We start from the raw sequence: 14272 nt of genomic DNA, 5'->3' as shown, positions 1-14272 counted from the left end.
GGCTCTTATTTTAATGTTACTTTTTGGCTTTGGGGCCATATTCAGTGGTGCTCAGGGCTTACTCCTGGTTCTGCATTTAGGGGTCACTCCATGTGGGTTGTCAAGGATAGAACCCAGGTCAGCCACATGCACTTCAAACAGTTTACCTGCTGTACAAATTTTCCAGCCTCTGATATTATTTTAAAGTGTAAAAATATCACCCCCATACTTAACCATCTTAGATTAGTTCCCTTTTCATTTCTAGATTTGTTTGGGAAATCTTTTGCTTCCTAAAATATTTTGTGAACTTTAGAATTAAGCAATGAGGAATTATTTACTATAAATCTTCAGTAAGTTAAGACTTGAAGATCCTACTTGCTTACAGCATTGACAGAACTACTTTAAAAAATGGCTTATGGGGAAAAGTATGGAACCATATAGCTATGGAACCAAAATAATTCATTTTGTTTCTCTTTGCAACAAAATGTTAAACCATGTAGTGATAGAAAATATGTGTATGTGCTGGCCAAGGGAAATGAGCTTACCGGTGTATGTATTTTTGAATTAATAAATATTATTATATCTTACTGAAGTCCACAATTGGTCCTTTTGGGGGGCAGGGGTATGCATACTGGCCATGCTTGAAGCAGGGTACTTTTGTCTCAATTATAGTTTGTTATTATTCACCTTTACTTAATTAAGAGACTATTAAAATATTTATAACATTATACAATATGTATTTAACAGATGAGGTGTTCTTTTTTTTTTTGGTTTTTGGGCCACACCAGGCAACACTCAGGGGTTACTCTTGGCTATCTGCTCAGAAACAGCTCCTGGCAGGCACAGGGGACCATTTGGGATGCCAGGATTCGAACCAACCACCTTAGGTCCTGGATCAGCTGCTTGCAAGGCAAACGCCACTGTGCTATTGAGCTCTTAACAGATGAGTTTTAAATAATCTGGTAATCATTTTGATTACTTTGAATATAGGCTAAGTTAATTTTCTTGAAGGGTCAGTGATTCAAGCAAAGCAGCCTTGTCATAAAATAACACATTTGTAAAGACTATCTGATTAAAGTTGTGACTAAATCAAGAAAACTGTAAGTATTAAATACAAGCTACAACAGTGAAATTTCAAAATGTGTCAAAAGGCAGATGAGGTGGGGTTGGGAGTAGCAGGGATTTTGGACACCTTGATGGAAGAAAGTTGACATGGGGGGTGGTGGTGTTGGAACATGATACCTAAAACTCAACTAAGAGTAATAATGTAAACCATGGTACCTTAAAGTCTATTAAAAAATAGTGATATAATTAGGCTTAAGTAGAGAAGCTGATTTCCCATTGAAATGGGAATATATAAATTTTTCTTCTTGCTCTTACTTTTTAAAAAATTTATCATTGGTTTACAATACTATCAAATATCAAATGTGTGTTAACATTTATATATGTATGATTCATCACACCAATTATTTTATTTATTTATTTTTGGTTTTGGGGTCATAACCAGCAGCACTCAGGGGTTACTTCTGGCTCTTTGCTCAGAAATTGCTCCTGGCAGGAGGCTCGGGGGACCTATGGGATGCCGGGATTCGAACCATTGTCCTTCTGCATGCAAGGCAAATGCCTTACCTCCATGCCATCTCTCTGGCCCCATCACACCAATTATTAATAATTTAGTGCCACCTCAATTCCAAAAAGATGTCTCAATCTATTTCCCTCTATTTCCTCTGATAATTTTCACAAAGTCTAGAAAATAGTGGGGCTCTTTGGGGTGCCAGTTTGCATTAGTTATTTATATTCTAAATTTGGGTGAAATCATAGTAATTGTTTCTCACTTCTTTAATTGGTTCCACTTATCCCAAGAGGCACAATTTTTTGGGCGGGGTCACACCTGGCAGTGCTCAGGGGTTACTCCTGGCTCTATGCTCAGAAATTGCTTCTGGCAGGCTTGCGGGATCATATGGGATGCCGGGATTCGAACCATGGACCTGCTAAGGCAAATGCTTTACCTCCATGCTATCTCTCCAGCCCCAAGAGGCACAGTTTTTTTAAAATTGGTCTGCCATAGAAACAGGCGGGAGGGGGATGAGGGAAGGAAGCTAGAGATATCAGTGGTAGGAAATCTAAACTGGTAAAGGGATGGATGTCAGAACACTATTACTGAAACTCAACCATCAGCAACTTGTAATTGTGTATTTTATAATGATTCAATTAAAAAAAGAGTAAAGAAAAATATTTGCTTGGGTCATACCTGATAGTTCTCAGAATGTCATATGATGTCAGGGATCAAATCCAGTGCACCTAAAACAAAGCATGCACTCCAATCATTCTAGCCATCACCCCTCAAGAAGCACAATCTTGTCTTTTAATGGCAGTGCAGTGTTCCATTGGACATTTATCCCACAGCTATATCTGTTGCTCATTCCCTATAGCTTCTATCTAGTCATCTGTTGAGTTGATGTTATTTGGATTCCATTTTTTTTTTTTGATTTTTGGACCACATCCGGCATTGCTCAGTGGTTACTCCTGGCTGTCTGCTCAGAAATAGCTCCTGGCAGGCACGGGGGACCATATGGGACACCGGGATTCGAACCAACCACCTTTGGACCTGGATCGGCTGCTTGCAAGGCAAACGCCGCTGTGCTATCTCTCTGGGCCCTGGATTCCATGTTTTAGCAGTTGTAACTAAGGCCTCTGTACAGATGCAAATATGTTTTCAATTAGTGTTTTAATTTTCTTTGAATAAATGCCTAGAAATTAATAATACTTTCATTATTAATTAAAATATTTTAATATTTACATATAGTTTAGGTAATAAGGCATAATAATAATCACCTAATTATTATTAGGTAATAATAATATGTGTTCAAGTATCCATTATTGATGTTCAAATTACTGCACACCCTGCCTCCAAAGTGCTCATGGCCTTTCCCCATCCATATGTCAATTCCAATCCAACTTTTCTCCTCCTACCACCATCATCCCCTCATTATTTGTTGATTTCCAGTTTTGGTTTTAGTGTATACTATTACTATCCCTGTGCTCAAGTAACTCTACTTACATTCCTGTGCTACTTCCCAGCAATCTATTTGTCAACTCTTTCCCCTAAATTTAAACTCTCGGGTCTGTATTCTAGTATCTGAGGTTATTATTGATTGCTAGTTTCTATACCCTTGATTTTTTTTTATCTGTATATCACAGATGAGTGAGATCATTCTGTATTTGTCCTGCCTCTGGTTTACTTCACTTAGTTTACTAGTTTTTTGTTTTAGTTTTGGAGCCACACCGGCTGGTGCTCAGGGGTTATTCCTGACTCTGCACTCAGGAATGGCTCCTAACAGGTTAAAGAGATCATCTGGGATGAAAGGGCTCCAATCTGCATTGGCCACATGCAATGCAAGCACCCTACCTATTATACTATCTCTCTGGTTCTCATTTTGCTGATTACTTCAATTTTATTTAAAGTTCTGTGAACTGAGAAGAAATCAACAGACACTTCCCCAAAGAAGAAATATAAATAACCAAAAGTAACATGAAAAAATGTTTCACATCACTAATGATCAGGGAGATTCAAATCAAAACAACAGTGAGGTATCATCTCACACCACAGAGACTGGTACAAATCACAAAGAACAAGAACAATCAGTGCTGGTGGGGCTGTGGGGAGAAAAGAACTCTTTCACTGCTGGTGGGAATGCCGTCTAGTCCAGCTTTTATGGACAACAATATGGAGATTCCTCAAAATACTGGAAATTGAACTCCCATATGATCCAGCTATTCCACTTTAGGGATATACCTCAGGAACACAAAAACACAATACAAAAATTCCTTCCTCACACTTATATTCATTGCAGTGCTATTTACAATAGCCAGAATCTGGAAGTAACCCAGATGCCCTTCAACAAATGAAAGACTAAAGAAACTGTGGTACATATACACAATGGAGTATTATGAAGTAATCAGGAGAGATGAAGCCATGAAATTTTCCCAAACATGGATGGACATGGAAACTATTATGCTAAGTGAAATAAGTCAGAGGGAGAGAGATAAACACAGATCAGTCTCACTCATTTATGGGTTTTAAGAAAAATAAAAGACATTATTGTATACACAAAAACAATAGAGATGAGGACTGGAAGGTGCAGCCTATGATATGAAGCTTACCACAAAGAGTGGTATGTTCAGTTAAGAGTAATAACTACACTGACAACTACCATGACAATGGTAGTAAGTGAGAGGAATAGAATGCCTTGTCTTGTATACAGGCATGAGAAGGGGGAGGTGGGAGGTTGGAGGGCATTGGTGGTGGAGGGCACTGGTGAAGGGGAGTGTTCTTTTTTTTAATAACTAAAATCCAACTACAAACATTCTTGTAATCATGGTTTTAAATAAAGATATTTATAAAAAATTAATTCAGTTTACTTATATGAGAAAAGTACAACCCAAGGGACCTATTTTGTAAGCTAGCTATTATGTAAATAAAGTTTGATATGTTTTTGGCTTTGAGTTTTTTTGGGGTTTGATTTTGAGGTCACAGCTATCTGTCTCTGAGTTTACACCTGGCTCTGTGCTCAAGGATTACTTCTGATAGGGCTTGGGGTAACAGGTTGTCTGCATAAAAGGCAAGCATCTTACCCCTCTACTATCTTCCTGGCCCCTAGAGTTTTATTGAAACAGAGACATAGCAATTGGTTTGAGTAATTTAATGGCTACTTGCCTGTAGAGCAGTTTCAAAAGATACTATCAGAACCCACAAAACCTAACACATTTATTATATATGCCTTAGCACTAAAAGATACCTGACCTTGCTGTGGAGACTAGACTCAGCCTATTACTTACTCTCTTATACCATATTTAATTACACATTTAAGTGTTGCATTCTGTTTTTAAATAGGGCTAACACCATTTATAAATGCTTTAGGGGGTTGGGGAGGAGGGAGATGAAGGACATTGGTGGTAGGATGTTTCCATTGGTGAAGGGGGGCGTTTGTTATTTTTTTTTATAACTGAAACCCAACTACAAACACATTTGTAATCATGGTGTTTAAAAAAGATATTATTATTAAAAAAAAAAAGAAATCAGTCCTGGCAGGCTCAAGCTGCCGGGAATCAAAGCCAGGTTTGCTGTATGCAAGGCAGAAACACTCTACCTGCTGTGCTATTGCTCCAGCCACAACTTACCTGTTTCTTTTGAGAAGGATCTTACCGTACATCCTGACTTGAATTTCAAGTAATTTAAATTTTTGCTTTTGTAAATAAAGCAGTTATGAAAATACAAATGCAAATATCTTTTCAGCTAGATCTACCAATTGCAGTCAGAAATAATTCCGGAATCCAAAGATAAATGACGGGCCCGGAGAGATAGCACAGCGGTGTTTGCCTTGCAAGCAGCCGATACAGGACCAAAGGTGGTTGGTTCGAATCCCGGTGTCCCATATGGTCCCCCGTGCCTGCCAGGAGCTATTTCTGAGCAGACAGCCAGGAGTAACCCCTGAGCACTGCCGGGTGTGACCCAAAAACTAAAAAACAAAAACAAAGATAAAATGACCCTTGGAGTAAGCACTAAGCAACATTGGTGTCCCCCCCCCCAACCCAACCAAACCAACCCAACAAAAAAACCATCCACAATATGTCTTTTTTATTTTTCTGGGAAATTCTTTCCCTAGATCAACCTCTAGTTTTATTTAAACATTTCTTGTACTAATCTGGCATGCAAGATCATCTCCGGTAGAAGTGAGTTCATTCAAAGATACAATGACCACAAACTTCCTAAACCTAAGTAAAAAAGCTAACCATATTACCATATAAGTTCAGGAAGTTGGTAAGTCATCCAAATTTCTAAATGCCATATAGCAACAAATTATACTTTGTCTTTTAATGATTTATTTTATGATAATTACATTTGCCATTGCCATTTCTTTAAGTTTTGTTGGTTTAAATAATATAAAGTAAATTTGTTATGTGCCTGCTATAGTGGCAAGCTGGGAGGTGGGAAGGAATCTAGGGACAGTAGTAAGGGGAAAGTCTACTTCCCACTGCAGTCTACTTTAGTGGGAATGGTGTTGGAACATTGTATGCCTAAAACGCTATATTAAAAACAACTTTGTGAATCACGAGGTTTATTTAAACATTAAATAAAAGTTTCTAAGTGCCAAAAGATATACACCAAGGCAGCAAGTTATCAAAGGCCAATGGAAAGGAAAAAACAATTAGTAACAACTAGGTAAAAACATGTACCATAAGGGCCGGAGAGATAGCATAGAGGTAAGGAGTTTGCCTTTCATGCAGAAGGTCGGTGGTTCGAATCCCGGCATCTCATATGGTCCCCTGAGCCTGCCAGGAGCAATTTCTGAGCACAGAGCCAGGAGTAACCCCTGAGCGCTGCCAGGTGTGACCCAAAAAAACAAAAAACAAAAATGGACCATAATAGGCACAACCCAATAAGGTTGTCACCAAATTTCTCAGGATATTTTCTGTAGTCTAGGGTAGAGATACAATAAAGATAAAATGTTCATCCAATAATATTTTACAAATAAAAATGATCAGGAAACTGATATAAAATGTGAGAGAGAAATACATTTTTCCAAGAGAATAAAAACTAATGAAATTATCACTGTCAGATTTTGTTGAAGGAATTTTTTACAGGAAAAAATAAAATGAATAAAACACCTTGAACAAGATAATAAATAATACAGAATAAGAAACAAAACAATAATGAAACAAGGGGCAGGAGCAGTGACACAAGTGGAGACTAGACTCAGCCTATTACTTACTCTCTTATACCATGTTTAATTGTACATTTAAGTGTTGCATTCTGTTTTTAAATAGGCCCAACACCAGATGAGTGGCTAAAGAAACCGTAGTACATCTACACAATGAAATACTATTCAACTATTAGGAAAAATGAAATCATGAAATTTTCCTATACATGAATGAATATGGAAACTATTATGCTGAATGAGTTGAGTCAGAGGGAGATAGACACAAAATAATCTCACTCATGTGTGGGGTACAAGAAAAATAAGAGATAATATGGTACCAATACCCAGAGAGAATAGAGATGAGGGCTGGAAGGACCAGGCCATAATATGAATTTTACCACAAGGAGTGGTGAGTACAATTAGAGAAATTATTGCACTGACTAATTACCATGAGAATGATAGTGAGAAAGAGAAATAGAATTCCTATCCTGAAGATAGGCAGGAGGTGTGGGAAGAGGAAAATGGGGGACATTGTTGGTGGGAAAGTTTAACTGCTTAAAGGGGGTTACATTATATATTTGGAACCCAACTACAAACTTTTTTGTAATGGTGCTCAAATAAAGAAATTATTAAAAAACAAAGGAAATGTAAGATAACACCTCTCACTGGTAATAATGTCCCGAGTCAAAGACTGACAGGTATTGGTGAGAGACTGGACAGACAGCTGTGACATAAATATTCCAGTGGAATACTAAACTATCTAAATGATAAAAAATAATATCCTTTACAACAACAGATATGCAACTTAATTATACTGAGTGAAATGAATCTAGAAATAAAATATAATTTACCAGGTAGTTTCATCTGTGAAACATAGATAACCAGAGTATAATAAAAGTATAATAAAAATAAGTCATTATCTAAAAGCCACCCACAGAATGGGAGAAACTATTCACCAAATATCCATCAGACAATGGGCTAATATCTAAGATATACAAGGTACTTAACAAGAAAAAAAATAACATCAAAAATGGGGAGAAGAAATGAACAATTTTTTAAAGAAGAAATACAAATGGCCAAAAGGCACATGAAAAAATGCTCCACATCACTAATAATCAGGGAGATGCAAATCAAAACATCAATGAGGTACCATCTTATGCCACAGAGACTGGCACACATCACACAGAAGAACAATCACTGCTGACGGGGATGTGGAGAGAAAGGAACTCATTCAATGCTGGTGGAAATGTCATCTAGTCTAGCCTGTGGAAAACAATATGGAGATTCCTCAAAAATCTGGACATTGAGCTCCCATATGATTCAGCTATACCACTCCTAGGGATATACCATAGGTAGGAACACAAAAACACAGCACAAAAATCTCTTCCTCACACCTATATTCATTGCAGCGCTATTTACAACAGCCAGAATCTAGAAAAAGCAAGATGCCCTTTAACAGATGAATGGCTAAAGAAACTGTGAGGGACCAGAGCGGTGGCGCAAGCAATAAGGCATCTGCCTTGCCCGCACTATCCTAGGATGGACCGTGGTTTGATCCTCTGGCCTCTTATATGGTCCCACAAGCCAGGAGCAATTTCTGAACACATAGCCAGGAGCTCCTAGAGAGAAAAACCTCTCAAGGGCAAAAATTACTGGGGATTTAAATTTTAGTGGTTTTTTTTTTTTTATTGGTACACACTCAGCGGTGCTCAGGGGTTACTCCTGGCTCTGGGGACATTATGGGATGCCTGGGATCGAACTCGCGTCCATGCTGGGTCAGCTGCGTGTGAGGCAAAAGCCCTACCACTATGCTACCGGCCCTGGGGATTGAAATTTTAAAGAGAATTTTGTTTTTGTTTTTTGGGTCACACCTACTGGTGCTCAGAGATTATTTCTGGCTCTGCATTCAGGTATCATTCCTGGCAGCTCAGGGAACCATATGGGATGGTGGGGATCCAAATTAGCTATAGCAGGCACCCTACCAGCTGTATTATCTCTCTGGACCCTAAAAATTTTAAGAGAATTTAATGGGAAGAGACACATAGTAAAATATCATATTTTTTATGATAGGTATATTTTATGATAGATATTTTTATCATAGGTATTTATCAATTTAATAAATGCAGTTCACTTAGAACTTGAATCATTTTGTTTTTGCCTCATATTTCTATATCTTTCTAAAAATTGAGAAAAGAAAAAGAAAGTGGATGGGACTCATTGGCTAAGTGGTTTCAGGAGTAAAATAATTTAGTGAACAATAACAAGCCACAAATTCATGAGGACATTTAATCTCATCTTAAATTCACACTAAAATCTCAAACTTTTGAAATTAATGGTTTTGACATTTAGAAGTCTTTTCTAAGTCTTTAATTGCTCTTGAATATAGTACACCCTCCCAGATTTAGATAAACCACTTAAGAAACTTACATGGCAATGAAGGGTCTTCATCTCCTCCTGGTGCTAGTTTAGAAACATCTTTTAAATGACTGATACCTTCTCCACTTTGTGCAAAGCAAAATATTGTCCCCCACCCCCCAACACTAAGAAGTTTTAGACACTCTCAAAAAATTCCGAGAAGGGCCTGGAGAGAAAGCACAGCGGCGTTTGCCTTGCAAGCAGCCGATCCAAGGACCAAAGGTGGTTGGTTCGAATCCTGGTGTCCCATATGGTCCCCCGTGCCTGCCAGGAGCTATTTCTGAGCAGACAGCCAGGAGTAACCCCTGAGCACTGCCGGGTGTGGCCCAAAAACAAAAACAAAAACAAAAACAAAAACTAAAAAAAGAAAAAGAAAGGGCCCGGAGAGATAGCACAGCGGCGTTTGCCTTGCAAGCAGCCGATCCAGGACCAAAGGTGGTTGGTTCGAATCCTGGTGTCCCATATGGTCCCCCGTGCTTGCCAGGAGCTATTTCTGAGCAGACAGCCAGGAGTAACCCCTGAGCACCGCCAGGTGTGACCCAAAAACCAAAAAAAAGACAAAACAAAAAATTCTGAGAAGCTTGCTGCTTCCAAACATCAATTTAACCTGCACTAACAATTTGCTGGTATTAACTAGCTGCTTGTTTTTCTTTTCTTTTTTTCACTTTTTGCCTGAAAGCTCTATTAAATGAAGTCTAATCAGTAATATGCAATTTCTAAGAAAATGTGTCAAAGTGTGGATGCCAACAGCACCACTACTGCTTTCTCTCAATAATCTCCAAGTGATGGAAATGCCCAAACTAGATCTGGTGCTTCAGACACAGAACTTGGGCAAACTTTAGTATAGCCCAATGACCCATCAACTTGTCCATCTGCTTTATCTAAATATTATTTGCTGACAATATTTTAAATGTGAAGACACAGATAAGAACTCTCTTGAGAAATAGAGTGCCTTTCTCAAATACAGACAGGGGGTGGGAGAAGAGGGAGTTGGGGGCATTGGTGGTGGGAATGTTGCATTGGCAAAGGGGGGGTGTTCTTTTTTATAAGTGAAACCCAACTACAAACATGTTTTCAATCATGGTGCTTAAATAAAGATATATTTAATAAACTCTCTTGACCATATGAGGCCTGTTAGATTGATATGCCAATGTGTCCCCTAGTTCTACCTACATGTTCCTTCTACAAGGCCTCACTCTCTGCATTGTGACCCATCCTCATGTGAAATTAGTCTATATTCAAAGAGTCTTCTCAAGGCCAGAGTGATAGCATAGACATCTGACAGTTTTGGAGGCTCAGGTTCAAAGAGGCAACATCTGAAAACATCACCTCCCAAAATTAAAAATTAATAAAATAAACAAGAGATGCTGGACCTTTAGTACAGAGGGTAGGGCATTTGCTTTGCACACAGCTGACCTAGATTAGGATTAGATCCCTGGCATTTTATATGGTCCCTCAAGTCGGCCGGGAGTGATTTCTAAGCTCAGAGCCAGGAGTAACCACTGAGTGCTGCCATGTGTGGCCCCAAAAACAAAATAAAAAGAGGCACTCACATCTCAGAAAATGAGTACTCTGGCATGAAGCCTCCAGAGCAATATATTTGTTGATGCCTTATGTGCTTTGGACATGCGTTTTAAGAAAAATTAAGGATATTATTGTAATAACGCCCAGAGACAATAGACATGAGGGCTGGAAGGACTAGCTCGTAATATGAAGCTCACCACAAAGAATAGTGAGTTCAGTTAGGGAAATAACTACACTAACAACTATCATGACAATTTTAATGAGTGAGAGAAGTAGAATGTCTGTCTCTCTTTTTTTTTTTTTTTTTTTTTTTTTTTGGTTTTTAGGCCACACCCGGCATTGCTCAGGGGTTACTCCTGGCTGTCTGCTCAGAAATAGCTCCTGGCAGGCACGGGGGACCATATGGGACACCGGGATTCGAACCAACCACCTTTGGTCCTGGATCGTATGCTTGCAAGGCAAACACCGCTGTGCTATCTCTCCGGGCCCAGAATGTCTGTTTCAAATACAGGCAGGGGTTGGGGAGGAGGGAGGTGGGCATTGGTAGTGGAATGTTGCACTGGTGAAGGGGGATGTTCTGTTTATGACTGAAACCCAACTACAATCATGTTTGTAATCATGGTACTAAATAAAGATTTTATATTTAAAAAAACAAACATGGTCCAAAATGTTTTTTAAATCTCAATCAGAGCCCATTGACCTTTAATAAAAGGGGCAATCTGGTGTGCAGTTTGGGAGAGGGTTTCAGATTTATTTATTTATTTATTTATTTATTAAAAATGTGTCAGTTGTGGGACCAGGAAGATAGTTGAAAAGGCTGGAGTGCAGCCTTACATGCAAGAAGCCTATATTCAATTCCTAGCATCACATGCTCTGCTAAGCACCATTTGGAGCACTCTCTAGTCTAGAATGACCCCTAAACAAACAAAATGTGTGGATTGGGGCTGGAGAGAGAGTACATTGGGTAGGTTACTTGCTCTTCATGTAGCCAACACAGGTTCATTCCTGGCATTCATTATGGTTCCCTGAGCTCTACCAGGAGTTATCCCTCAGTAAAGAGCCAGAAGTAAGACCTGAGCAATGCTGGCTGTGGTTCTAGAATGAAAAACAAAGGAACAAACAACAAATAGGTCAATGGTTTTAATAGCATCCTTTATAGCAATTGCTCTCTCTTCCCCACCACCAAAGCCACATGCAGCATTGACTTAGTTTCATTTCAATTTTGACTATCATGATATACATGCTTTTTGAAGATTGCAGGGCAATTGTTTGGTAATTATCCCTTAATTTTGGTTAATGATGAACTATAGAATTATGTTTTTTAACATAATTAGAACTTCAGACATGAATATTTCTGCTATAAAACAAGCATCTTGAACCATTATATCATACCAAGACATTCCATTGCTTCAAAAACAGTTAATTCCACCTTTAAAATTAGAGATACCCATCTGATAAATCAATCCATTTGAGGTATTTATGACTGAAAACTATCCTCTTGAGTCACTCCATTAAACCTATAAATCCACAGAAAGCAAAAAAATTCACAAAGCATATGTTTTGTATTGCCAGCATGGGCTACATATCTAGGCCTTTCTGAATATATTCAAGACTGAAGCATGAAACAATTTTGCCAAAGTTGTCTGGAAGGGCTGGAGAGATAGTAAGATGGATAGGGTGTTTGTTTTGCATGGAGCAAAACACGGTTCTGTTTCCAGCATCCCCTATGAACAGTCTTCTAAGCACTAGTATGAATAATTTCTGAATGCAGAACCAGGAGTAACCCCTGAGCATCGCTAGGTGTGGACCTCCAAACAAAAACAAAAATAAAACAAAACAACAAAGGTCGTCTTGGAAAAGGCCCTCTATGACACAGGATCAGCAGCTTTCTATTCATAATAATGGCATAACTGACCCATTGAAGATGTCTTTTTAAGTTTGTCTCAATTTTCTATATCACACAGTGATCAGCAACCTTTAAGACATAAAGAACCACTTGGACTCGTTTCCGAAGGAGGGAAAAAGATCACTGAGATCCGCAAAACCATCACGACATTTAAAACAAATATAGGAGCTTGGATTGGTGGCAGAAGCAGTAAGGCTAGATCCCCTAGCGTCCCATATGGTCCCCCAAGCCAGGAGCGATTTCTGAGCACATAGCCAGGAGTAACCCCTGAGCATCACTGGGTGTGGTCCAAAAAACAAAAATCAACCAACCAAACAAAAAGCCCAATCCCCCCCAAACAAATATAGCCCTGCAGACATTGTTTCATATCTTAATGCTATATACAAGGATCATGCAGTTAGCTGTCGATCTGAAGAAAAAGAGAACTTTTACACTTAACAATGTAAAAAAAAATTTGTGCAAATTAATAGCCAATTAAAATATTTAAGTGATACCGCTCCTCACCCCCTTGCTATGGGCCCTGCTGTTTGGAGCCACGGCAAAGCTTCAAAAGAGACTCATGTAGCTCTGGAGCCAGAGGTTGCAGACCCCTGATTTAGCAGAACCTCTAGGGACTAGATTTCAGAGCAGTCTGGGATTCAGAAAGTTCTAATGTTTGGGGAGAGAAAGCCCAGTCAAAGCTCACATGATTTGGGTGGAGCCTGGCACCAGAGCAAGGTAAGGATTTAATCTTTAACCTTTTTCTAACCTTTTCCAGTCTTCAAGTTTCCCCAAAGCTTTATGGATAATTTCCCACTTATCCCCAATTTATTCAGAAACAAACAAACAAACAAACAAAAACCCAGTTTTTTAAGGAATATTCCAAATACAACTTTTATTGATTCCTATGATTTTGAAACAAACAAAAATAACAAATTTATTCTCTTAATGAGGTTCTCTTTACAAAGTGAGGAAAGAAATGGTTTTTATTTTTTTATTTTATTTTTATTTTTTTTGGTTCTTGGGCCACACCCGGCGGTGCTCAGGGGTTACTCCTGGCTGTCTGCTCAGAAATAGCTCCTGGCAGGCATGGGGGCCCATATGGAACAACGGGATTCGAACCAACCACCTTTGGTCCTGGATCGGCTGCTTGCAAGGCAAACGCTGCTGTGCTATCTCTCCGGGCCCGGTTTTTATATTTTTATCTTTAATATAGCACAGAAACACAACATGAGCACATTGGCTCTCTCCCAGCCAACAATTTCAGTTTCACGAGTCTTTATGTTACATTATTTTTCTTTGCAGCAATAGCAGCAACTTTCGCCTCCAATTCTTAGGAAAAACAAATGGAAGTCACTGCCCATATAATGCAAAACAGAAAGTCCTTGTGTTCCAGGCACGATGAGTGGCACAAACAGAGGCAATGTTTTTACCTGGTGGAATAAGAAATAACCAGGGAAGGCTGTCTGTGGGATTTGTTACTTGCTTTGCAGCCTCAGCATATTAAGCTCTGATCATTGAGTTAATTTATTTCTTGGAGTTCTAGAATTCCAAGAGCTTCTGTGTAACCTTTTCATCAGACCTTTTATCTTTTTTTTTCTTTTCTTTCCTTTTTTGGTGATGGGGCACATCAGTGGTGCTCAGGGGTTACTTCTGGCTCTGTACTTGAAACTTCCTCCTGGCCAGCTCCTGGGACCATGTGGAATGCTGGGGATTGAACTCCTGGTCTGCCACTTGCAAAGCAAGTTCCCTATCAGCTGTACAATCA

The 14272-nt window shown here is 39.0% G+C and overlaps 1 protein-coding gene across 1 annotated transcript in view; it reads left to right on the top strand.

Moving 5' to 3' along the window:
- Nucleotides 1-13841, top strand: part of CDKL2 (cyclin dependent kinase like 2) — a 77098-nt gene extending 63257 nt beyond the window's left edge. Inside the window, exons 15-16 of the mRNA XM_049789873.1 lie at nt 12584-12714; nt 13810-13841. Coding sequence (XP_049645830.1) covers nt 12584-12714; nt 13810-13841 — 163 coding nt within the window. The remainder of the gene's footprint in view (nt 1-12583; nt 12715-13809) is intronic.
- The last annotated feature ends 431 nt before the right edge of the window (nt 13842-14272 follow it).

Source organism: Suncus etruscus, chromosome 16 (genome assembly GCF_024139225.1).
Source record: "Suncus etruscus isolate mSunEtr1 chromosome 16, mSunEtr1.pri.cur, whole genome shotgun sequence".
Taxonomy (NCBI): domain Eukaryota; kingdom Metazoa; phylum Chordata; class Mammalia; order Eulipotyphla; family Soricidae; genus Suncus; species Suncus etruscus.
Note: the sequence above shows the minus strand (reverse complement) of the source record. Positions and strands in the feature narration are given on the sequence as shown.